Source organism: Castor canadensis, chromosome 6 (assembly GCF_047511655.1).
Source record: "Castor canadensis chromosome 6, mCasCan1.hap1v2, whole genome shotgun sequence".
Classification (NCBI taxonomy): Eukaryota; Metazoa; Chordata; class Mammalia; order Rodentia; family Castoridae; genus Castor; species Castor canadensis.
Window position 1 is genome coordinate 10,988,786 of NC_133391.1, and position 25,803 is coordinate 11,014,588.

The 25,803-nt window shown below is 49.1% G+C and overlaps 3 protein-coding genes across 6 annotated transcripts in view; 1 reads left to right on the forward strand and 2 right to left on the reverse strand.

The window, feature by feature from the left end:
* The window catches only part of Dtx2 (deltex E3 ubiquitin ligase 2), a 34,467-nt gene extending 28,478 nt beyond the window's left edge, over nt 1-5,989 (reverse strand). For 3 of the 4 annotated variants that reach the window (XM_020156404.2, XM_020156403.2, XM_020156402.2), the window contains exons 1-2: nt 5,839-5,989; nt 4,643-4,808 (exon numbers count right to left, since the gene is read on the reverse strand). The gene's annotated coding sequence lies outside the window, so the exon portion shown is untranslated. Of the gene's footprint in view, nt 1-1,857; nt 2,034-4,642; nt 4,809-5,838 lie in introns of all 4 variants that reach the window. The other variant, XM_074075689.1, reaches the window with a different exon arrangement.
* The window catches only part of Ssc4d (scavenger receptor cysteine rich family member with 4 domains), a 41,118-nt gene continuing 20,123 nt past the window's right edge, over nt 4,809-25,803 (forward strand). Inside the window, exon 1 of the mRNA XM_020156396.2 lies at nt 4,809-5,442. The gene's annotated coding sequence lies outside the window, so the exon portion shown is untranslated. The remainder of the gene's footprint in view (nt 5,443-25,803) is intronic.
* Zp3 (zona pellucida glycoprotein 3) lies at nt 15,958-25,619 on the reverse strand. The gene is made up of 8 exons (XM_020156420.2): nt 25,239-25,619; nt 22,779-22,897; nt 20,152-20,255; nt 19,882-20,059; nt 19,664-19,778; nt 17,199-17,290; nt 16,734-16,870; nt 15,958-16,189 (listed from the first exon to the last, which is right to left on the reverse strand). Exons 1-8 carry the CDS (start codon nt 25,545-25,547, stop codon nt 15,978-15,980), a joined length of 1,266 nt encoding a protein of 421 aa, XP_020012009.1. The 5' UTR covers nt 25,548-25,619; the 3' UTR covers nt 15,958-15,977.

A 25,803-nucleotide genomic window follows, 5' to 3' on the forward strand; every position in this document is an offset into this window, starting at 1 on the left:
ACAAACAAAAACACTACTAAAGCCAGGCATCAGTGACTCATTTTTGTAATCTTAGTTACTTGGGAGGCAGAATTCGGAAGATTGAAGTTTGAGGCCAGCCCAGGCAGGTAGTTAGTAAGAACCCATCTTAAAATAAAAAGCTGGGCATAGTGGTACACGCCTGTCATCCCAGGTATGAGTAAGCAAAAATAGGATCAAGGTCCAGTCCAGGCATAAATACAAGACATCCCATTCAATAACTGAAAGTAGGCAACCCACTCAGGACCCTCCCTGCCTTGCTCAGGAGCTTTGTACTTTTTCTTAATAAACTTTTTGTCTATACCCTCAAAGAAAAAAACACCACTGAAAGCAAAATGTGTAGCTGAGTGTGTGGCTCACGAGGCAGACCTGCCTAGCAAGCACAAGGCACTGAGCTGAAAACCCCAGTACCACCCAAAGAAAAGAACTCTTTCTAAAAAACTCCACAGAAAAATTGGCAAAAGAAGCCAGTCATAAGCCAGGACCACCAACAGTAAAGAGGTTGAGGCAGGAGAAGCATGAGTACAAGGCCAGCCTAGACTACATAGCAAGATCCTCAAAACAAACAAACAAAAATGGCAAAACAGATGAACAAATATTTCACATGAAACACACAGACCATAGACAAAAAAGATGTTCAATATCTAGACTCAGGGACCTTGAAACCAAAATATCCCATTTTACATTGATTCAATTGGCCAAAACAAAAAAGTGTGCCCGTATCAAAAGTCAGAGAGAACACACACAACGTGACCGCATGGCCCACTTCCCACGGCTGGTCTACTGGAAATTGGTGCAGCCACTTCAGGAAGCAGTCTGGTAGTATCTGCGGTGAAAAGGGAGCATTTATTCACTCCAGGACCAGACGAAATACCATACCTAGTTTATCTTCTGGTCTATGTATGACAAGAGACATCTATGGAAATGTTCAGTGCAAGATGCTCCCAGTAACAAAAACCTAGAAACAACTAAATGACCATCCATGGTGGCCAGATGAATTGTGTGGGACATCTACACCATGAGATGTATTCAGTAGTAAAAATAACTGAACCCTGTGACATGACCTAACATGGATATGTCTTAGCCATATTAACTTTCTTAGAAATCTATGGGACTAGCAGGGAATGGTGGGTCACTCCTGTAATCCCAGCACTCAGGAAGCTGAGGTGGGAGGACCCCGAGTTCCAGGACAGTATGAACTACACGTCAATACCCTGTCTCAAAAAAATTTACTGAAGCCGGGCACCAGTGGCTCCTAGCTACTCAGGAGGCAGAGACCAGGAGGATCGTACCTGAAACAAATAGTTCAAGAGGCTCTATCTCAAAAAAACTGATCACAAAAAAAGGGCTGGTGGAGTAGCACAAGGTGTAGACCCTGAATTCAAACTTTAGTACTGCAAAAAAAAAAAAAAAAAAAAAAAAATTACTGAATAAAGAAAAGCAGGCCATGCATGAGCACCAATGAATGAGCATTAATCTAGTTCTCAGTTTACCTGTTTACAGTTTACTTGTTCTCAGTTTACTAGTTTACACCTACGAGACTGTGTAATCCATCTTTGTGCTCCAAGTGCCAGACAAAGGCCCTGGCATACAGAATTTCAGTAGGGATTTGAGCAATAAGCCACTTTTCTCCCTAACCCATGGCCTCGTTTCCTACCTTGACAATATCTGAAGCCACCAGGCATTGGTGATTTACACCTGTAATCCTCACTACTCAGGAGGCAGAGATCAGGAAGATCATGATTCAAAGCCAGCCTGGGCAAACAGTTTGCAAGACCCTCTGTCAAACGAACCCAACACAAAAAAAGGGAGAAAAAAAATGTCTGAAGCCAAACCTACCTTCTTTACATTTCTTCTTTTCCCCATGGATTCTTAGACTCCACTCTGCCTCAGGCAGTCAGGAGAAACGCCAGAGATTCTTGCTCCTCTTCAACCTACACTTTCTGCACCTCTTCAGCCCTACTGCTTGAGGTCTTTCTGCCTCTTGCATTAACATGTATCCAGGATTACAGACACTGAGAGACGGAGCAAGAGTTCCAGGTGAGCCCAGTCCCAGCAAAGGTAGATAAACCCTATCTCAGAAACAAAACACAAACAAAAGGGCTGGGAGAATGGCTCAAGTGGTGCAGCGCTTGCCCAGCGTGTGCAAGGCCCCGGGTTCAATCCCGAGTACTGCAAAAGTAAATAAAAATAAAACAAAATATTCCCTCCCTGATGGCTTCACTAACTTCTGTCTATTCTAGTCCATACCTCAGACAAAGGTGTGACATCACTCTTCCTGAAATAGGTTTTTGTTTGTTTGTTTTGTGGTAGTATAGGGAATTGAACTCAGGGCCTCAAGATTGCTAGGCAGGCTCTCTATCACTTGAGCCACATTCTCAGTCCTTTTGCTTTTAATGTTTCTCAAGTAGGATCTCAAGCTGACTTTTGCCCCAAACTGGCTTTGAACAATAACCTGCATCTCCAAAGCCAAGCAGCTGGGATTACGGCTGAGTACCACCACGCCCAGATTCAAGTATAGTTCTGGTCTTATCTCCTCCACACCTCCCCTGGATCTGCACAATAAAGGTCAAGTTCCACAGGTGGACAGTCAAAGCCCATCCCCACATGGTCTTCCCCCTTCCTACTATCAACAATTAGTTGCCAGTGTTCTTCTCTTCCCATGCCATCCTTCCTCTCATCCACCCCACCGCACCTTCCCAAGAGTTGAAGTGACAGCGTCTATCCCCACCCACATCCAAGGTTTCCCCACCTTGGAATCCTAGCCTGACCTTACCCTTACATCCAAGGTCCATTGCTGTTGTTGGTTCAGGGGGTGGAACCCAGGGCCCCACGCATGCTAGGTGAGCACTCTACCACTAAGCAACCCCCTAGCCCCAAAGCCCATTAATCAGCACCTCTATGCCTTGGTGTGCCCAACAGAAAGAAAATACCATCTTACCAACTTCTGTACTTCACAGCAACCTATGTCTCTTTACCTAGACCATGAATGAGTGAGAGTGAAAGCTCTCATGGACCCCTTCCCTACCAGAAGCTGCCATGGTGTAAAGAAACCATCACAAAGAGAATAATCCAACTTAATCCCTTCCACACTTCTCAGATCCTTTAAAAATGCCTCTCGTGCACGAGCACCAGTGGCTCACACCTGCAATCCCAGCTACTCAGAAGGCAGAGAGGAGGATCATGGTTCAAAGCCAGCCCAAGAAAATAGTTTAAGAGACCCTATCTTGAAAAAAACCCATCACAAAAAAAGGTTGGTGAAGTGGCTAAAGGTGTAGGCCCTGAGTTCAAAACCCAGGACCACCAAAAAAAAAAAACTCCTTGTGGAATTTTGGTAAAATCCTTCCACTCCCCAGAGCCATGGATCTGGTTTTGTGTCACTATAACAAATACCTGATGCTGAGTAACTTATAAGATTTATTTGGCTCATGACTGGGATGACAGAAGGGACAGTCCAAAGAACACGAACACAACACCGGCCCTTGTGGTATCACAACCACAATGTGGCAGAAAAGCAAAAAGGGACACAAAGCTGCAGAAGTGGCCAGCAGGCAGGGTGGCCTCGCTTTGTATCCATCTCTATTTCTCTAGAGAACTACTTCACTCTTGGGAGTGAGCCCCATGCCACAAGACCAGCATTAACCCATTCATGACTGGGAAGCTGCCATGACCTATGCCTTCCTCTAGGCTCCACCACCTCACCATCACCACACTGGGACCAAGTTTCCAGGGCATGCATCTTTGAGGGACAAACCACTAACATTTGACATGGCCCCCAGAACCCTCTACCCACCTTCCCAGCCCACCATGCTGCTCCAGCCACACAGAACTACTTATAGAACAGGTAGTGGCCCAGTCCTGCCCTGGCCTGGCAGCTCTATGACTTTTCAAATGCTGGCCTCACGCCTATAATCCTAACTATTCAGGAGGATCATGGATCGAAGCCTGCTCTCAAGAACCTATCTCAAAAATACCCATCACAAAAAAGGGCTGGTGGAGTGGCTCAAGGTATAGGCAGAGTTCAAATCTCAGTATTACAAAAAAACAAACAAATCAAATGCTGGCTCCCCTGCCAGGCTTTCTCCCCACTTTCTACTTTCTACTCTTCCTTCACAACTCACCTTGGCTATCACCTACCTTCCAGAAGCCTTCCAGACTCTGCTTCCTACCCACTTCCTGGAGGAAGTGGCCTGTGATTTCCCCCAGCTCAGCACATAAACACACTGACAACACATTGTCACTGACTTGGTGTGTCTGTCTTTCCACCAAACAAGTTTGCAGAAGACAGAAGACGGGGATCTTGTCTGGCACCCAGGAAAGGTTTGTACAACCAAAGAAATTAATGTTTCTAGTTCAAACACAGAAAATCATGACTTGTGTCCTTCATCCCATAAGTTTGTCTTAAAATGAAAAGCGTCCTCAAAGACTGGTTCGACAGGAGAAGCTCTTGGCAAGAAGCCACTTGAATTTATCTGCGACAGCTGGCAATCAACAGTCAACTCCTGGGCTCACTTTCTTCCCAGAGACATAGAAATTCTGCCCTCCCCCCATCCGCGCCCACCTTCTCTCTTTTGAAAGGCAGATTTGAGAAGGCTGCAAGGTGAATTCCCTGTGGTGAGCTCACCTTGGCTCTCTGTAGGGGTTGGCACAAACCGTCTCTTCTTGATGAAGACACCAGATCCTTAGGAGGAATAACTTGTTTGAGTTCCCATCTTGATACACTATGCAAACAACAAAACCTGGGCAGATCTGAAGGGCGTGCTGACTCAGCGACACAGATTCCGAAGCACCTTTGCCAACAAGAAATGATCAGGTTTTAAATTGAGAAACAGCAGAGAGTGAAAAGGAATGCACAGATGTTAGCTGGATTGGTGTGCTGTGGCTAGGGACTGAAAAATTACCAGGTTTATTTTCCAACAGTCTGGGCAGAGCAGAAGGTATGACAGTCTCTCAGCCCTATCAACAATCAAAGGGATAGTTTCCCAGAAAGAGGACTTCAGAGGCGTCCAGAAAAAACACCGGAGAGGATAAAAATTTGCCCAAGGCTACACAGCAAATGAACAAACGGGCTTGGTTTTGGCTAGCAGAAAGTCTACTGTCTACAACACTGGAACAGCTAGAATGGCACCCAGAAATATACTGTGAGTTCCTGAAGGGCCCCGCCTCTGTACACATCTTATTTCCATCTCTGTTGGCACTTTGGGGAAGTGAAGCCAGCGTGGAGGGATGCAGCTGACTCAGAAAGACGGACAAAGCGGGGCTCCAGAAAAAGGAAGAGTCTTGCAACTCCTCTTCAGCCTACATTACGCACACCCCAAACTGACCCGGGACCCAAGCCATAGGAGCTTCCGGGAAGGCTGACCCCATTTGAGGAGAAACAAGAATGGGCACCAAAAACTCCTCCAAAGTCCAGCTTCCAGTTCAGTGAGTCCTTCCCCAGCGGAACCCACCCCCAACCCCCACGCCAGGGAGCCGGGTGACAAACATCCCCACCGCCCCTCGGGGTCCTGCCGGACCGAAACTCTCGGGGCGCGCCCCTCTCCCTGCGAGCCGGCGGCTCCCGCTCCCGCCGTGCCCGGCGACGTCGTCCCAGGCGCCCGATTCCCGCCTCCAGGACCTCAGGCCCGGGAGCACAGTCCTCCCAGTCCCCCGGGACCCCGGGGCTCCCCTCACGCCGGCCCTGCCCTCGCTCCCTCACACGACCGCCCCCTTCCGGTCCCGGCTCCGCTCGGTGTGTCCCCCACCCCTCCCGCTCCCCCCTCGTCCTCAGGACCCCAGCTCAGGCGACAAGCAGGTGGCCCGCCCGTCCCTCCCTCTCACCGTGACTGAGGAACCCGAGGGGACAGGCTGAGGTCACCGCCGAGTTCGGACTGTCGCTCCGGCTCGGCCTCGGCAAGGCTCTGACTGAGGCTCCGACTCCGAGCGGGAGGCAGCCGGAGTGAAACTCGGCGTCGCAGCCTCCGAGCGTCGCACTGCGCATGTTCTGAGCGCGGGGCCTTCTGGGAAATGTAGTTTTCTGTGGAGGCGGGGCAACAGGGGGCGTGGCTGAGCCCAAGGCGCACCTGCTCAGGTGTAAGTAGTATTCCTTCACCTGTTTCTTCCTTGGCTTACTTCTTCATTAACCATCGACTTATTCTTTTTTGAAATTTGTTATTTTTTGTGGTACCGGGGCTTGAGCTCAGGGCCTACACCTTGAGCCACTCCACCAGCCCTTTTTGTGTTAGGTATTTTCAAGATAAGGTCTCGCGAACTATTTGCCAGGGCTGGCTTTGAACCACGATCCTCTTGATCTCTGCCTCCTGAGTAGCTAGGATTACAGGCGTGAGCCACCGGCACCCAGCTGTAATTTTTTTGGGGACAGTCTCGCCATGTTTCTCAGGCTGGTATCGAACTCCTGGGCTCAAGCAATCCTCCTGCTTCAGACTCCCTAATAGCTGGGGAGTACAGGTGAGCTCCACCATGCAGGAGTTTTACTCATTCTAGATAGTTCTTACCAATACATATATGGTGCCAGGGCCTGTGCTACTGCGGTTTAAAAATTGAACCAGAAATATGGTTTTTCTCCTGGGAGAGCATCCTATCTAGTTGGGGAGACACTTTAACAGGCAATTATGAGATGATAGGAGAAAAATGCAGTGATAAAGACAAGTAACGAGAGAGAGAGAGAGAGAGAGAGAGAGAGAGAGAGAGAGAGAGAGAGAGAGAGAGAGAGAGCCCTAACTTGGGGAGGACAGTGAGGAAGACATCACAAGATTCTTGAGTTTGCCTTTGAAGCCTATAGAGGATTTTGCCAGATGGAGTATAGCAAAGCCCTACGAAGGGAGAGAAGAGATTTGAAAATCCCTATCTGTTCAGAAAGCAGTGGAAAGTTTTGTGTGACCAGGGAGGGCTAATGGCACATGGTGAGGACGGGTGAGAAAGAAGATGGAATGGGATGTGGCAGGATAAAAGTATGAGGAGTAGGTTGAGTGAGATTGAGAAGGACTCTAGATGCCAGGTAAGGAATTTGGATAACTGGAGTTAAGGGAAGGATCTAGTAGGGGGATGACAGTCGACATTGAAATTTAGAAAGGATAGACTGGAGGGGAAGGAGAGGGAAGGGGAAGGAGGTGAGGGAACCACTTCAGAGGCTGTTGCTATAGTCCAGATGGAAGGAGATGGAACATGAACCAGGTAGGTGACTAAGCTGTTGAAACCACAGAACATCCTTTGCTAGGTTGAAGTTAATGCCTGTAATTCTAACTTGGGAGGCCAAGATCAGAAGGATTATGGTTTGAGGCCAGACTGGGCAAATAGTTTGGGAGACTCCATGTCCAAAGTAACCAGAGTAAAATGGACTTGAGGTGTGGCTCAAGCAGTAGAGCACCTGCTTTCCAAGCTCAAAGCCCTGAGCTCAAACCACAGTCACACAAAAAAACAAAAACAAAAAACACTGCTTTTGCAGCTAAAAACTCAGAACAAGGGTGAGAGGTTGGGCTGGAAAAATTCTGGAACCTGTGCTCTGGGGAGGAGAGGAATCACCCAGTGCAGAGAGCCTAAGGAAGTGGAACTCTGGAGGCTTGGCGGGGGTTGTGGGACTTAACTGAGTTGGAGATCAGTGTGGAAAGCAGGGGCAAGGCCTGTGAGTTGGGGGGTGGAGGGACAGGCAGATGTGAGGCTGCACTAGAGATAAGGATTTTGGAGTTCCAGGCAATGACCAGTTTGTTTGGGTTGCTGTAACAAAATACCTACAGGTCAATTGACTTATAAACAACAGAAAGTCATTTTTCACAGCACTGGAAAGTCTAAGATCAAGGTACCAGCAAATTCCATGTGCGGTGAGGGTACACTTCCTTGCTCGTGCATGGCCATCTTTTTGCTGTGTCCTCACATGGCAGAAGTGAGGGATATCTCTGGACCTTTTTTTTTTATTTTTTTGTAGGACTGGAGTTTGAACTCAGGGCTTTGCACTTGCAAAGCTGGTGCTCTAAAACTTGAACCACACCTCCAGTCCATTTTGCTCTGGTTATTTTGGAGATGGGGGTCTCCTGAATTATTTGCAGGGGCTGGCCTCAAACTTTGTCCCTCCTGGCCTCAGCCTCCCAAGTAGTGAGGATTACAGGCATGAGCCTCTAGTGCCCAGCTACTGGGCCTTACTTTCAGGCTATACATCACATTCGTAAGGGTCCCAAAGGCCCTAGTTTAAATATCATCACATTGCAGCTTGGGGATTTGGAGAGGAATGCAAACACTCAGTCTATAGCACAGGTAAGTCACAGAAGGTGAGACTAGGTAAGTCCGGGGCTGACATTGGGGAATTTTCTTGGTTGTGTGTTTTTTTGTTTTTGTGTTGCTGGAGATTGAACCCAGGGCCCTGTCTACCACCAAACTATGCCCTTAACCCGTAATTGACTTTTATTTTTGTGGTACTGGGATCTGAACTCAGGGCCTTCTCCTTGCCAGGCAGGTGCTCTACCATTTGAACCATGCCCCCAGACCTTTTTGGTTTTAGTTATTTTTGTTGTTTAATTTTTTTGGTAGAACTGGGGTTTGAACTCAGAGCTTCCCACTTGCAAATTAGGCACTCTACCACTTGAGCCACACCTCCAGTCCATTTTGCTCTGGTTATTTTGGAGAAGAGGTTTCACAAACTACTTGCTCAGATGCTCAGCTTGGCCTGAAACCACAATCCTCCTGATCTCAACCTCCCGAGTAGCTAGGATTACAGGAATAAGCCATGGGTGCCTGATTTTTTTTTTTTTTACATTTAAAAAATCATATTATTGTTGTACTGGGGGTACATTGTGAAATTTACAAAAGTTCTTACAATATGTCATAGTTGAATTCACCCGTCCATCATTCTCCTTTACCACACGCCCCATTCCTGGAACAGTTTCAACATGTCTCATTGTTCTATTTCTTTTTTTCTTTCCTTCCTTTCCTCCTTCTTTTCCTTCCTTCCTTCCTTCCTTTCATTCTCTCTCTTTCTCTCTTTCTTTCTTTCTTTCAATAAACTTGCATTTATGCCAGGGCTGCCCTGGACCTCTAGCCTCCAATTTACACTTCCTGTGTAGCTGGGCTGACAGGCGCACACAACCATACACAGCTTTTATTGGTTGAGATGGGGGTCTCACTAACTTTTTGCCCTGGCCAGCTTCAAATTTCAATCCTCCTGAATAGCTAGGATTACAGGGGTGAATCCATGGTACCTGGCCACAATAACAGTGCTTCTATAAGGCTGCCTGTGGATGTATGCATCTGGAAGGACACTGGGCAAACACAGTAACACCCCAGGGGTGCAGGTGATTCTTCACTTCGTTTGTACTTTTCCTGTGCCATTTGAGTGCACCCCAATGAATGGACTCCATTTTTAGAACCTGAAAAGAGAGACTATTTTCATTTGGGAAAAAAATGAAGAGTTCTGGTTATGAATGGGAGCAAAATAGGGCAGCAGTGAGGGAGAGGGTCATGCACTTTTAACTTTTAGATAGAAGATTGCTCAGGGTGCCCCTCAGAAACCTGGCAATGAGACTGGCCACCGGTGGCTCACGCCTATAATTATGTCTACTTGGGAGGCTGATATCTGGAGGATCATGGTTAGAGTAATCCAGTACAGCCAAAAAGAAAGAGCAGGCTGTGTGTGTGTGTGTGTGTGTGTTTTGGAGCTTGAACTCAGGACCAACAACTTGAGCCACTCCACCAGTCCTTTTTTGTGATGGGTTTTTCCGAGATACGGTCACTTGAGCTATTTGCTGGGTCTGTCTTTGAACTGTGATCCTCCTAGTCTCTGTCTCCTGAATTGCTAGGATTACAGGTGTGAATCACTGGAACCCAGCTGTTCTTTCTGTAAATTAATCCTCCAGAGCCCTGGTTTGGTATATGTGATCTGTGCAAGAGAAGGGCACCAGTGCTCCTGCCTGTAATCCTAGCTATTTAGGAGGCAGAGACCAGGAGGATCACAGTTTAAAGCTAGTTCAAATAGTTTGTGAGACCCCATCTTGAAAATACCCAACACAAAAAAACAGAGCTGGTGGAGTGGCTCAAGTGGGTAAAGCACCTGCCTAGCAAGTGTGAGGCCCTGAGTTCAAACCCCAGTACCATGAGAGAGAGAGAGAGAGAGAGAGAGAGAGAGAGAGAAGGGACTAAAACCAGAGTTTTAACAGGCCTTAGGATAAAACTCCAGAGGTTCCACAAGTCAGGTCTGGCCGCTTGCCACTATAAGTCAAATAAATAGACATGGTAAAGGGCAGAGATAGGGTTACTAGGCATTGCAGACAGGAAAAGGCATCAGTTTGGTGTGTGCACCAAGCCAGCCTTCCCAGTGTAAAGATGAAGTCAGGCCAGGTGCTGGTGCTCGTGCCTGTAATCTCAGCTACTCAGGAGGCAGCAATTAGGAGGATCACGGTTCAAAGCCAGCCTAGGCTAACAGTTTGCAAGACCCTATCTCAAAAATACCTAACACAAAAAGGCTGGTGGAGTGGCTCAAGGTGTAGGCCCTGAGTTCAAGCCCCGGTACCGCAAAAAAAAAAAAAAAAAAAGAAGCCAAGAAACTCCTTGGGATTAAATAAACTTTTGCTTTTTTATGATTTTTTTGCAGTATTGAACATAGAACCCAGGGCCTCCCAAACCTGCTAGGCAAGCGCTCTACCAGTGAGCTGCACCCCCATTGCTTAAATAAAGTTTATAGGGGCCATTGTTTTCAACGGAGCTTCTGCACTAGGCCTCAAAAGGCAAATCCAAAATGGATTTTGTCTTTCTACAGGAGCCAAAGGATTAGCTCTCCAGTGTTATCCAAGCTTCCCTGAAGACTTGCATTAGCCCATAGCAGATTTGGATGGGTTTTGGATATGGTGCTAAAAACACCTGATAAATCAAACATTCGTCCAGAAAAATGGTGAGGGACTTTGCAAAGGGCAAAAGGGTTCCGGGTCCAACTTTAGCGCCAGTCTGTGACTCTACCTTTCATTCTTTTGTTTATAAGACAGGGTCTTGAAACTGGAGTCATCTTTACCTGGCAGGTGGTCCACCCAGAGGAAGGGGGCCTACTGTTAGCAGTAGTTTGGGTGCCTTGTCATGAAGATGTTATCAGTTCTTTCCTGGAATCCAGGGAGATTGCAAAGAGAATGGCTTACAGCAAAGACAGGTACAAAATAGAGGCAGGGATACCAGGCTTTTCTCCTGGTTTTTTTGGTTTGTTTGTTTGTTTTGGTAATGGAGTTTGAATTTCACCTTGAGTCACTCCACCAGCCTTTTTTGTTGTTGTTTTTTGAGATAGGGTCTCTCAAACTTTTTCCCAGGGTTGGCTTTGAACCTCAATCCTCCTGATCTCTGCCTCCTGGGTAGCTGGGATTACAGGGGTGAGTCACTGACTCCTGATTTCAGTTAATGTGTGGACTTGAGTAAGGAGTCCATACTTTTTTGCAAAAGCAATTTGAGCACCTCTTACAATCTCACTATCTCAGACTGGCCTCCAACTCAAATATCTTCCTCCCTCAGCCTCCCAGGTGCTGGAATTATAGGAGTGTACCACCACTCTCCACCTTTCATTGTCTTTGAATAAAGTATTGAACAAGTTGTAGAAAATAGTAATGCAATAGACTTTCCACAATCCCCTTTTTTGGGGTGGTACTTGAATTTGAACTCAGGGCCACTCTACCACTTGAGCCATGCCCAGAGTCCTAAAATACACTTCAGCATGTTCGAGGTACTTATTCTGACAAACTGTATACACAGTAGTTACTCTGAACTGTCATTTTGTAAAAGAAATTTACAGTCAAGAAGGTGATTTACATTACTAAAAGTATCCATCACAGCTTGGCAATTTACAGAAGATACTTTGTAGCTGCATATCAAGACAAACTAATCCCTTCCCCTCACCCTACAACTTGCGCCACTCTCTCAGCCCAAAGGGTAGAAGGAAGAATTCCCCCCCCCCCACAGGTCTGGGTTTGAACTCAAGACTTCGAACATGCAAAGCAAGCATTCTACAGCTTGAGCCAAACTTCCAGTTCCTATCCTTCCTGTAGCTCAGGATACTATGTATTTTTCAGTTATCTGACACTTTGAGCCTCATATTTTTGTGGGATCCCCAAGCATATGAACACAAATTTATTTTCTCCTGCAAATCTGTGTTAATGTCAATTTAATTCACATCCCAGCCAAAGAACCTAGAAGGGTGGGGGCGGGTAGTCATTTTCTCCTCCTCAACCCTCATTTCAGTAGAGATGCAATTAATTTCTGCCCTGTGGATTCTCCTTGAACTAGTTTGGTGGTCCCACCGAGCTACACCCCTAGCCCACTCCTTTTAACATCTTAATGAATGAATTACACAAGATGTTTGACATTTTCCCTATGTATTTATATGATAATTGCTTTCAAGGATTTGGCAACAAATCCTTTTTCCCCCTGGCTACTAGGAAGCACAAGGGTAAAGTTTTTTTTTTTACTTGATTTATTCATATGTGCATACATTGTTTGGGCCATTTCTCCCCACCTACAAAGGTAAAGTTTTAAATCTACACTTGAAAGGTTGATTGACCAAATGTCTACAGGGCAATAGAAGCTGCCCCAAACACTAGGGAAAGAGGAGGCTTGAATAATGGACATCAGGACAGCCAGCAGTTTCCTTCCTATACCACTGTAGAAAGGCTGGGCTTTCAGACATCTCTGCTGGAGGTCCCCTCTCAGGGTGATTGGGGAGCTTCCTCCCACCCCTTGCTGAGCTAAGGCCCAGCCTGACATTCAGGGTTACATCCTAGTCATGCCTTCCTCCTTGCCCCAGACACAGGCACTTCCTCTTTCTGCTGAGGAAACCAAAGGACAGAAACTCAAGGACCAGGGACAGACCACTGTTCATTGCAGCAGCAGTCCCCAGTATATCCTAAGTGTCGAATTTTTGTGATGACTTACAGAGCAGTTGTGATTGAACCCAGGCTGGATTCCAGGGGACACATGACAAAGTCATCACTAAGACCCTGAAGGAACCACACATGCACACACCTGGGCTAAGGTTGCTGTTAGGTAGTGGAGGAGACTTCAGCAGAGGTAACACAGGGTGGGATATGAAATAGGCCACCTGTCCCCAACCCCAGAGCTTTTTGCAAGAGTTCTGCAGCAAGCTAGGCACCAGTGCAGTGGCTCACACCTGTAATCCCAGCTACTAAGATCGGGAGAATCGTAGTTCAGGGCCAGCCCAGGCAAATATTTCAAGAGACCCCATCTCCAAAATATGCAGAGCAAAATGGACTAGATGTGTGGCTTAAGTGGTAAATCACCCGCTTTGTAAATGCAAAGCCCCAAGTTCAAACCCCAGTCTCACCAAAAAAGAAAAGAAGTCCTGCAGCATTGGGCTGGGGTGTGGTTCAAGTGGTAGAGTGCTTTTCTAGCAAGCTTGAGGCCCTGGGTTCAACTCCCAGCATTGGGGGTGGGGGAAAAAGAGTTTTTCTACCATATGCTTTTCTCATCTAACTCCACACATTGTCCCATCCTACACATGGGGTCACCTGCCCACCTAGAAGTGGCAGGAAGCCAGGACTGGAGCCTGAAGAGGTCTGGCTTTAGGGATAACTTCCTCCCAGCCTCCAGACCACATTCTTTGCTCTTCCAGTCACTTTTCCTGACAGCAAAGATCTGTTTAAGGTGTTCTTTGGCTGTATGAGGTTCCTTCTCCAGCCCAAGCACCCCTTTTCTGGAGGTCAAAGTTCTCCTACCTCCCCTTTTTTTTTTTCGGTGGGTCTGAGGTTTGAACTCAGGGCTTCACACTTGCAGAGCAGGCGCTCTACCACTTGAACCACACCTCCAGTCCATTTTGCTTTTGTTATTTTGGAGAAGGGGTTTCATGAACTATTTGCCCAGGCTGGTCTCAAACTGAGATCCTTTTGATCTCTGCTGAGTAGCTAAGATTATAGGCATGAACCACTGCACCCAGCTTTTTTTTTTTTTTGGAGAGGGGAGCTGGTTCCCCTTCTCCCCAGGGCCTTCTGCATGCTAGGCCCCCAAACTCATGGTGCATTTTATTTTGCCATGCTATGGTTTGAACTCAGGGTCTACACTTTGAGCTACTCCACCAGCATCTTTTTGTGATGGGTTTTGTCAAGACAGGGTCTGGTGAACTATTTGCCCAGGCTGGCTTTGAACCGAGATCCACCTGATCTCTGCTTCCTGAGTAGTTAGTATTACAGGCATGAGCCACCTACACCTGGCTGGGATACAATTCTAAGAGACTCCCCAGAAATGCTGTGTTTACAGCCCACACTTGGGCTGTCAAAGGGTTCCCACGCTCAGTAGACTGGAACCATTTGCCCTGTGTATGTCTTAGACATCTTTCTTTGCCTGAGGCAACACAATTGAGCCCTCACTTCAGCCAGACCCCTGGTTGGAAATGGAACAGCCATACAAGTTACTGCCTTTATTTTTTTGGTGGGCCTGGGGTTCGAACTTGCAAAGCAGGCGATCCACTATTTGAGCCACACCCCCAAGTCCATTTTCCTCCCACCAAGTGTAAAGCAGGAGAGTTTGAGAGAAAAAACATGAAATTGTATATCAGAGTCCCCAGAGTTGGGGGAAGGGGTGTCCCAAAAGAGGGTGCCTCCTTGTGGTTATTTTTGAGATAGGGGTCTTGCAGACTATTTGCTTGGGCTAGCCTCAAACTGAGATCCTCCAAATCCCAGCTTCTCATGTAGCTAGGATTACTAGTATGAGTCACCAGTGCCCAGTCTGTCTGCTGCTCTGTCTCTGACGGGATTTTTTAATCTAATAAAAAGCCCTGCCCAGCAGGTACCAGCCCCACTCAGCTCTTAAGACCTATCAGGTAGCTACCAAGCTGGAATGCTACAGGGAAGGCAACCTTCACCCAGTGGAAGTGAGAAGGGCTGGGGCAAAGTGGGAACAAGCCCACTGGGGAGGGGGCATTAAGCCCCTCAGCATCAAGAACTTGACCACCTCCCACTGGAGATGGACCACCAGCTTCCTGGAAACCCTGTAGCACTATTCCCTTTCTAGACTCTTAGGGGCTGTGCCAGGTCCCAGGGGAGGGAGGCAGCAGACATGGGGAGAACAATAGGGAGCCAGGCTTGGTCCTTCACGCCTGTAATCCCAGCACTTGAGAGGCTAAGGCAGAAGAACAAATTTGAGGCCATCTGGGCTATATAGTGAGATCCTGTCTCAAAAACAAAAACAAAAATCAGAAAAGTGAGGGAGGCTGACAAGTAGATCCTAGCCCCCCCACGCCAAGGCCTGCTACTACCTAAGATATCCCCCTCCCTGAGCCAGTGACACATTTGCATCCCAAACACGATATTCCACAAGGATGCTGGTAATCTCACAGGACAAGGCAGGAAACACTAAACATCACTGCCCTGCTTTGGGGACCCTGTTCCTCCTGGCTTTATGGCCTCTAAGATCTAGACACTTAGCTTTTTTATCTCCTGCCCTTAAGGAGGGTGGGGCAGAAGTCCCCTCCCTCTATGCCCGTCTTCCCCAGAATCAGTCACAGACGTTTTTTGGCAGTACTGGTTTTTGAACTGAGACCCTACACCTTGAGCCACTCCAGCCCGTTGTGATTTTTTTGAGAAAAGATCTCCTGAACTATTTTCTCCAAGGCTGGCTTTGAACCTTGATCTTCCTGATCTGCTTCCTGAGTAGCTAGGATGACAGGTATGTGTGAGCCACCAGTGCCTGGGCTGAAAGCCAGATATTCTTGGCTAGCTGGACCTCAGGCTGCCTGGGCCCACCTCACTCTGTCCCCAAGAGCTCCCATCTGATCCTTAGAAGGGCAGATTTCCCAAAGCCATGAGACACACGTCTGCCTTCACAAACCATTCTGGACAGTTGGCCGCTCGATAGAAGCTCAGTTTTACTGGATTGTGTTGTTGGAGCCCATAGGATTGGGTGACATTGTCCCCTGCCCCCAGGTGGCCGTCACCAGTCCTAACCCATTTGTAGTCACAGAACCACACCGAGTTGGCTTTGGCTTTCTTCCTTTATTGGGAAAGTGTTGCAGAGTGGGAAGCAGTGCGGTAGGTACTGGTGAGACCCAGGACAAGAGCAGCCACAGTCAGGAATGCCACCACAGCTAGACCTAAGCCTAGTGCAATGGATGTGTGAGCAGGAGAGGTCCAGCCCTCCACTCTGTGGTCACCAGCCTTTCCCAGGAGGATAAGTGGCCCCACAGTGACATCTGCTTCCTCTGACACTGAAAGGAACAGGACAGAGATTACTTTTTAAAAGCAGTGCTGGGGAATCAAACCTAGGTCCTCAGATACTATCAAGTATTCTATCACTGAGCCACACTCCCAGCCCAAATGAATCTCTTGGTGGGTGTAGGTGGCAAGGTTCTCACTATGTAGCCCAGGTTGGCCTCAAAAACTCTGTCCTCCCATCTCAGCTTTATGAGTGCTGGGATTACAGGTATGTACCACCATGTCAGGCTCTGAACGTCACTTTAGTCCTTAACCAGTAATCAGGTCAGGGATTTTGCTCTGCCTCAGTGGGCTGAGTGACAGCTGCGTTATCCCCTCAGCACAATTGAGTCTTAGAAGAACTGGAGGACATCAGAGCTACCCACTCCCATTACTGGGGGAGCTCAGAGTCCTCCCAGTTAGGTCTGTGATTTCTATATAAGACCTGGACAGCCTTAATGGAGGTTAAGGTGGAAGAACTTCACCCTGAAGTAACGCCAGGTGACCTAGAACAAGGGGAGGGGACAATTGAGAACCCAGTGACTGCCAGTGACATACCGTGCCTGCGGTTTCTTGAAGCTGACTTGGGCCACTGGCTCACTGCCTGGGGCTGTCTGCTGGAATAACCTGGCCTGTTACAGTCACCTGTGTCACAGCATTTGCAGATGTCAGCATCGCCCTCTACTGGTGACCACCTGAGAAACAAGATAAGAAGCTTAATTTTTGTGGTACTGGGGATTGAACTCAGGGCCTACACCTTGAGCCACTCCACCAGCCCTTTGTTGTGACAGTTTTTTCAAGATAAGATCTTGAAAACTATTTGCCCAGGCTGGCTTCAAACTGATCCTCCTGATCTCTGCCTCCTGAGTAGCTGGGATTATAGGCGTGAGCCACCAGCACATAGCAAGAAACTTGGATAGTTTGTTGAGGACAGGAAGTGATTCACTGGTGGGGGTGGGAGGATGGACATGAGGGGTCTTGGATAGAGTCTGCAGCCCAGTTTGTAGAACCTGGTCTTCTCACCTATTGGAAGACTTGTTGAAGGAACAGGCTTTGTTGAGTTGATCCGGGGCTTGGTCAGCTGGAGCCACTTTTAGGTGGCAGGTGATGTACACCTGAAAGAAATAGTGTAAGGACTTAGCCTTGTGACAGTCTGGGCCAGTGACTTTGACAAACTACTGTAGTACTGTGGACTGAAGTCAGGGCCTCATAATTGCTAGGCAAGCGCTCTGCTATTGAGCCATGCTCTCAATCCTTTGTTTTTCCAAATAGCAAGTCGCACACTTTAGCCTCGGCCAGCTACAAGCTGAGATCCTCCTACCCCCACCTCTAGCTGGAATTCCAGGCATGCATCCCAGTGCCCAGCAAACAAGCTTCCCTTAACACTTAACCCTTCAGAAGGTTGGGGTGGGGGAGGAGCCACCGTCTCTAAAATGGTCCAGTGATTAGCTTGCCCAAAGCTGCAGAACAAGTGAACCCATCTCATTCTAGAATGGGAACCATCATCTTTGTGGGAGTTTCCAAAATTTGCCTGTTAGTATGATCTGCTCTGAGCTCAAAAAAAAAAAAAAAAAAAAAAAAAACCTTCATATAGCTGGGAAAAAAAGCCAAACATTTCTATCATCCCACCTAGCCCCAGCTCAGCTGGGCTCCTAGGACTGCCACCTGCTACTTGGTAAGTCACTTACCCTCTCAGGGATGTGGTCACCGATATTGCCCCCTTTTCAGCTGGGGAAAAGGAGCTAGTTGTTTCTGTGACCCGAGTTCCTTGGACACAGGTGTTTTGTACTAGTTCCTCTGGAGTTTGTATTCTAGAGTACAAGTCAACTTTCTGGCTCTTTCTCCAGGCCAGATTCTCCAAACCTCAATTCTTTTTGGTGGCACTGGGGTTTGAACTCAGGGTTTCACACTTGCTAAGCAAATGCTCTTCTGCTTGAGCCACTCTGCCAGCCTTTTGAGTTGAATATTTGAGAGAGGGTCTCTTGTGAACTATTTGCCCAGACTGGCTCCAAACCACAATCTTGATCTGCCTCTTGAGTAGCTAGGATTACAGGTGTGAGCACCAGTGCCCAGCTTCGATTCCTCCTCTATCCGTCTGTGACAAGCCCAGTCTGATGCCCTGTCCAGACCTGGCATAGTCCCTGCCTCTGGAAAAAGCTACTTGACCCTTCTTGTCTAGCAAAAGGGAACTCCTGCTGGGTCAGAGGGCTCTAGTCAAGTCACCCACCCTGCAGATCTTTTAACCATAGAGGCTGATACCCCAGAGGGGGCATTCTGACCAAGCTCTAGCTCCACAATTCCCCCAGGTAGGGCTTGGACTCCTTGTTCCTAAGTGGACCTGGTTGGAAATTCCACCAGCTTCTCACTGGAGCTGAAGTTTCATCTTTAACTCCCCCAGCCCATTCTTCTGGTACTGCCTGGATGGTCAAGGTGGTTCCTTTATAGCTCTTGAAATCATTCCCCCTTGTGCTATGGCCACATTCAGCCAAGACGTTGATTCTCCTTTTTAGGGGGAACCAGTCCAGAGCTCAGACTCTTGCCCTAACCAGTGTTATCCTCTACCCTCTAGTTTTTTGGCAGGGCTGGGAATTGAACCCAGTACCTCAAGCGTTCTTCCACTTGAGCCACATCCCCAGCCCTTTGATTTTCTAGTTTTGAAGACAGGGTCTTGCCTCCCCGTCCTGCATATCTGGGATTACAGTTGTGTGTCACCATGTTCACACTGTCTTTTTGGTGGGACCAGGTTCCTGAACTCAGGGCTTTGTACTTACAAAGGAAGCGCTCTACCACTTGAGCTATGCCTTCAGGTCCATCTTGTTCTGGTTGTTTGAGATGGGGGTCTCAAACTACTTGCCTAGGCTGCCGATTTCAGACTCCCAAGTAGCTGGGACTACAGGTGTGACCCACCAGCACTCGCCAAGCAGTGGTTTGTGACCTTTCCAGGTGATTAGAGTTGAAAACTAAGCTCCTAGGAGTTGGCTAGAACTTTCTGGCAAGCAGCCAGTTCTTTCTCCTTTTTTTCATCCCTGGCTTGGTCATAGGCCTCATCTTCCCTCCATCCAAGGTTCAACTTAACCTTTACAGCTTGATGGTTTTTAGGTGGGATCCTGGCTGGTAGCATCAACGTTTCCAGAAGCTAATCAGGAAAGCAAGTTTTAAGCCTATTAAAGCAGGGTCTTGACTTTGTGGCCTCATGACCCTCCTGTCTCCACTTCCCAAGTGCTAGGATTATAGGCTTGAACCACCACACCTGGCTCTTCCCTACTTTTTTGATGGCACTGGGTTTGAACTCACGGTCTACACCTTAAACCACGCCAGCCTTTTTGTGATGGTTTTGAGATAGGGTCTTGTGAACTATTTGCCCAGGCTGGTTTTGAACCACAGTCCTCCTGAGTAGCTAGGATTACAGGGATGAGCCACAGATGCCTGGCATAGCATGGAGTTATTAAGCTTGACCCAAAGTTCATTATTCTTCCATTAAATATTACCGTGTTTCTGGAATCGTTGGCAAAATGGAACACATCCACTGTGAACTGGAGGGTCCCAGGCCCAGGTCTGGGGACTTGGAACGCAGAAGAGCCAAAGAGACCGTCCACAAGGCAACTTGGAAGGCAACCATGGAAGAATGACGTTAGAAGCTGGGGAAGATGACCAGCACCGGGCTAGCTCGTTATGAAGGCTCCCTGGAAAGGTAGCCAGGCCTCACCCATGGAAGTCCACGATGATGTGATATGGGGAGGAGTTCTGGTCCGGTGTAGGCGTGGCCACACAGTGGTCCACGAACAGCTGCAGGGGAAGATGGCTGCCAGTGTGTACTTCTGCTTGGAGGTGTGCTGCCTCTCCCAGGTAGAAGGTGGGGGATGACTTCTCAGTGCTCCAGTTCTCTGAGGGGGCGGGGGGGGGGAGATCAGAGGTCACAAGCATGGGCTAGAGGCTGTCCAGGGCTCCCCCCCCACCCTTCAGCCCCCCAGCTTACCCTGCATCAGGCGCAGCGAGAACACCAGCTTCTCCTCTGAGAACACTGTGGTCCTGAAGGGTACCCAGGTAGGGAGGATGGCCTGACTGCTCACGTTGCCTTGCCTGGGACAAGAGCCACAGCTGTCCCCACCCGCTGTAAGGGATACCCCAACTACACTCACAGTGGGGGAGTGTCCCCCCCCCCCCCGATACTGGGGATGGAGCCCAGGGCTTCACACACACTAGGCAAATGCCGTCTCTTGAGCTATGCTCCCATCCTGGTGGTCTCCTTTCTACCCACTGCAGGGTGGCCAACCATGGCCCAGTGGCTTAGCTACGTCAAAGCAGCAGAAGCCTGAGGCTTTTTTAGCAATACTGGGATTTGAACTCAGCACCTACACCTTGAGCCACTCCACCAGCTCTTTTCTTGTGATGAAATTTTTCAAGATTAGGGTCTTGAACTATTTGCCTGGGCTGGCTTCGAACCATGATCCTCCTGATCTCTGCCTCCTGAGTAGCTAGGATTACAGGTGTGAGCCACTGGTGCCTGGCAAAGCCTGAGTCTTAACCCTCACGATCTTCTACACCTGGGAGCAGCCCAGCCATTCAAAGTGAGGCCATGTGGCGACAGCATCAAATCAGACCGAAAGCTAGAAGTTTAGCTTCTGGACTGAGCTGTTCCCTGCTAACTTGCCTTGGAGGTTCACATCTGGGTGCACTGTACCCCTCAACATTGAGAGGTGAGTCCTGGTTAGGACATCCTCTATAGACAGGCAACTGGCTTTTGGGGGTACTGGACTCTCGACCTCTTGAGGCTTATCAGCCCTTTTTTGTGCTGGGTATCTGAGATAGGGTGCTCAGAACTATTTCCAGCTGCTTTGAACCACAGTGCTCCTGATCTCTACCTTCTGAGTAGCTGGGATTACCAGCGTGAGCCACTGGCCCCAGCTTGGTTTTTATTTTGAAGTAGGGTTTCTCTATGTTGTCCTGACTGGCCCCAAATCCTGGGCTCAAGTGATTTTCCCATCTTAGCCTCCTGAGTAGCTGGGACTACAGGTGTGAACCACTGTGTCCAGCCTTTGGCTCCTGAAAAGCTAATGATCACCTGAGTCTGACCAGTGATGAGAAAGCAAATAGAAGTTAGCCAGGATAGATGTCTACAGATGCCCACCAGAACATCTGCCAAGAGAGGCAATTTCTCCAAGCGGTGATTTATTGATCATGTTAATATGTCCTAGACAAGGATGGAGCACCCCAGCACCAACCACCGTGGTCCAAGAAGGGCCTTGGCCCTCTGGTCAACAAAAGAGCTGCTGACATCCTGCCCTTGGCTCTTGTCTCCACAAGCCACATGGCTTAACAAGCCCCTCCGGTTCTTGGCTCCCTCTAGCTGGTCTGTACCCCTGCTGTCACAGAGGCCTCACTTCCTCCTCCTCCTCCAGCCTGCAGCTGATCTTACTGACTGGCTCCCACCTGGTGCCAGGTGACTCTTGGGTCAGGGCCTCCCCGCTCCTGTTTGATTCTCAGGAGTGTCTCCTGCTAAGGTTGGAGCATGAATGCCTTTTCCCAGATCTGTTGGGCCTCAGGACCATGTCTGGGAGCTCTCCTGATTGAGCCAGGCCCCAGTAAGACACATACTGCTTTCCCCGAGCTATCTCAGCCTCAAAACTCAGCTGCCAGATCTTGTTCTGGGAACCCTGCTCACAATCCCTCCACAGGCACATGGTCATGTGTTCACTGGTATCAAGACCTTCAACTTAACCAGACATGGTGACAGATGCCTGTAGTCCCAGCTACTTGGGAGGCAGAGGTAGGAGGATGGAGATCTGAGGTCCGCCCTGGCAAAAGCACAAGCACCAACCTGAAAAAAACTAAGCAAAAAGGACTGGTGGAGTGGCTTAAGTGGCAGAACTTGCCTAGCAAGCTTGAGACTTTCAGTTTAATCCCAAGTATGAGGGGGGAAAAAAAAAAAAAAAAAGAGCCACACAAAAAAAGAAAAAAAAAAAAAAAAGAGACTGCCCACTTAACCCCTCCCATCATCCCTCCCAATTCCTTCTAAACTGGCCAAGGCTTAGGCACTGTGCAGTCACAGACCCAGGCAGGACTTGAACTCAAGGCTTTGCACTCAAAGCAGGCGCTCTACTGCTTGAGCCACACCTCAAGTCCATTTTGCTCTGCTTATCTGTGGGGGGGGGGCAGGGAGGGTCTCAGAAACTGTTTGCCCAAGATGACCTTGAACCACAATCCTCTCAATCCCAGTAGCTAGCATTACAGGTGTGAGTCACTGGTGCATGTTGAGTAAGATTTGACTTCTGAACTTCGAGGGCCAGGGCTGGGCAACTCTGCCGCTTCCAGTAAGAGGCAGTCAAGCCCAGTGCTGGTGGCTCACACCTGTAATCCCAGCTACTCAGGAGGATCACAAAGAAGCCAGCCCAGAAAAATAGTTCACGAGACCCTATCTTGAAAAATACCCAACCCAAAAGAGGGCTAGAGTGCCTCAAGTGGTAGAGCACCTGGCTAGCAAGTGTGAGGCCCCAAGTTCAAATCTCAGTACTGCATTAAAAAAAAAAAAAAAAGTCAGGCCCTTGGTGGGCACTCGGCACTCCCTCCCCCTGTCCCCTCTGAGATTGGGAGGGTCCCACTGACCTGGGGTACCGACACTCAATGGGCACCTCTGCACGGTTGGTCCTCAGGATAGACAGGTTTCCCACGGGGCGGGGGTCGTGGAGCAGAAAGGTGCTGTACACCAAGGCGTCATCCGTCACCTGGAGCAAAGGCGGGTTAATGCCACCGAGCCATGCAGGGCGCGGGAGGGCCTGCTGCTCACCATATGGAGGGCTGGGCAGGGGTTGTCAATGTCTTTACACGACATTCCCTGTGAGGTCAGGATATGCCTAGCCCCTGTCACCTGCCTCCAATACACACAGTTTTCTTTTTTCCTTGGTACCAGGATTTGAACTCAAGGCCTACACCTTGAGTCACTCCAGCCCTTTTTTTCTGATGGGTTTTTGAGGTAGGGTCTTGTGAACTATTTGCCCAGGCTGGCTTTGAACCGTGATCCTCCTGGTCTCTGCCTCCTGAGTAGCTGGGATTACAGGTGTGAGCCACTGGAGCCCTGCTCACAATTTCCTTTTATGGAGACAAGAGAGACCCTTGATCAGCAGCCAGAAAGGGCCAAAAACTTCCTATCCAATTCACATCCCTACCTTCTGACCGGTCCTCAAGTCACTGAGGCAGTAGTGGGCTGAGGCAGGAGCTCACAGGCAGGTGCTGCTAGGTATGGGTAGCACTGCACCTGAGGAATCTGCCCCACAAAGGAGGTCATCTGCAGCCCCTGCCTTAGATTTTTTTCTGGCAGCACTGGGGTTTGAACTCGGTCTCAGACTAGCTGTGCAGGCACTGTGCCACTTGAGCCACTCCACCAGCCCTTTTGCGTTTAGTTGTTCAGCTAGCGGCTCATGCTATTGGCCAGGCTGGCCTAGGACTTTGATTCTCCTACCTCTGCCTCCCAAGCAGCCAGGACTACAGGTGTGCACTACTGTACCAGGCTCTCTACCCTAGATTCAGGGTATAGTCCTAGGTCACCATCAGCCAAGTGTCCTAGACAGGGCCAGCAGCATGGTTTGGGGGAGGGGTTCTTTGTTCACAAGTTAGGAATTTCAGAGCATTAACCAGAGCACATGGCCCCTCGGGACTGCATAGGCTGTGCACCCATAACACCAGCCCCAGCACCAGGTCATTTTCATCAGGCAGAGTGGGAAACACTGTGCCAGGCCTTGGAGTCACCTGGGAGTTGGAGATGCCGGTGGCCGGCTCCCCCACCACTGCTGATTTAGGATGGGGTACAGACTCGATGCTGGTGTTTTAGAAGCTCTCCAGGTTAGACTCCCAGCAAAACGAGGACCCTGAGTCCTTGGGGACCACAGCTAAGAGCAGAGCTCTAACTGGGGGGCTCCAGAGGCTTAGCTGGCCTCTTCCCCAGCCAAGCAGAGACCCGTGATGGAGGTGAGGACAGGTCCTCCTCGGGGCACCAGGAACTCAGGACATTTGTGCCATGCCTTGCTGGAAGTTTCCTCCTGGTGGTCTGAGTACTCATTTCCACACCGACTTGGGGTAGGAGTGCCTATTGGACCTGCCCCCTGGTCCAAGGTTAAAACTTTCAGTGTCTTTTTTTTTTTTTTAACTTTTAGTGTCTTTAATAGAAAGGTTATCATGCTAGGTGCTGGTGCCATTGGCTCACGCCTGTAATGCCAGCTACTCAGGAGGCAGAGATCAACAGGATCGAGGTTTGAAGCCAGCCCAGGCAAACAGTTCACAAGATCCCTGTGATGGGTCTTGTGACACCCATCACAAGAATGTGGCTCAGGGCTCCAAGTTCATGCCCTAGTCCCACAAAAAAAAGTTATGATGATCCCTGCTCTGAACCACTTGTAGCTCAAAGCTTCAAGCTGTTAAATAGCAATGAGGCAGGGGGCTTGGCTCAAGTGGTAGAGCAAGGCCCTAGCAAGCTCAAGGCCCTGAGCTCAAATCCCTAGGAATATCTGACAAGAGTGAGACCAAAATTCTGCTGGCTTGTTTTTCCCTATAATAATTACTTCCTGGCTTTCTTGAAATATGAGAATTTATCTTTTTCCAAGCAAGTTTTGTTTTTTTGTGGTGCTGGGGATGGAACCCAGGGCATTGCACATAGAAGGCAAGTGCTCTACAACTGAGCTATGTCCCCAGCCCTTTAAGCAAGATTCAAGTGCTCTTTGTAAGTGCCTGGGCTATGCACAGGGCTGGCCTCTCACACCCCTCCCCCGTTCACATTGAGCCCACCACTCCTCCTGCATTTCCTCCATGGGGGGGGGGGTCATAAATCCTCAGGATGCCTCAGATTAGGGGTACCTGGTGTAGCCCAGAGCCGCTTCTGGAGGCCCCCACTGCAGGGAATTTAGCATCTATAGCCTGGAGCTCCCCCTGCCCAGCTCCAAGTCACCCCTCCCCAGCCACTCTACCTTCAAGGGGGAAGAAGCTCCCCCAGCCCCACTGGCTGGATGGCCATATTCCCCATCACTGGCCACCTCCCACATCCCCTCTCCAAAGCCAGGGGACCCGCAGGCTCACCTGCACACTGTTCCCACACTCATGGAGCCCAGCCTTGAACCTGACCGCGTCTGTGTCCATGGAGACCAGAGGCTGACACCCCTCAGGGCCCAGGGTGAGGTCAGCAGCTTGGATGAGCTTTCCTGTACCAAAAAGGTCTCTGCTGACAGTCACCACCAGGTGAGCCTCTAGGCACTCCACCTCCACAGGCATCACGGACCGCACAGAATGCGGAGTTTCTCTGTGGGAGAGCCAGAGAGAGTGGGGACAACACAGCTCCGTGACTCCCCAGAGCACAACGCAAACAAAGAGCCCATAGCTCAGCTCCATGGTCCCGGTGAAATAGTGGGCGACCACCTCCCAGCCATTTTATACCCCTGGATGACGGTCCCTCCACCTGGGTCCCCACCTGCCGCTCCTGCCCAGCAGGCAAAGTCCTTGCCTTGTAAAGTGATCCCTGGCAGGGTCATCGGGGACACCTGGGAGCTTGTTAGACCTGAGGGCTTTCAGCCTTTGCCCAAATCACCAATGAGAATCTGGCTTGTGGCTTGGAGAACCCAAAGTGATTTGTAGTAGCATTAAAGTT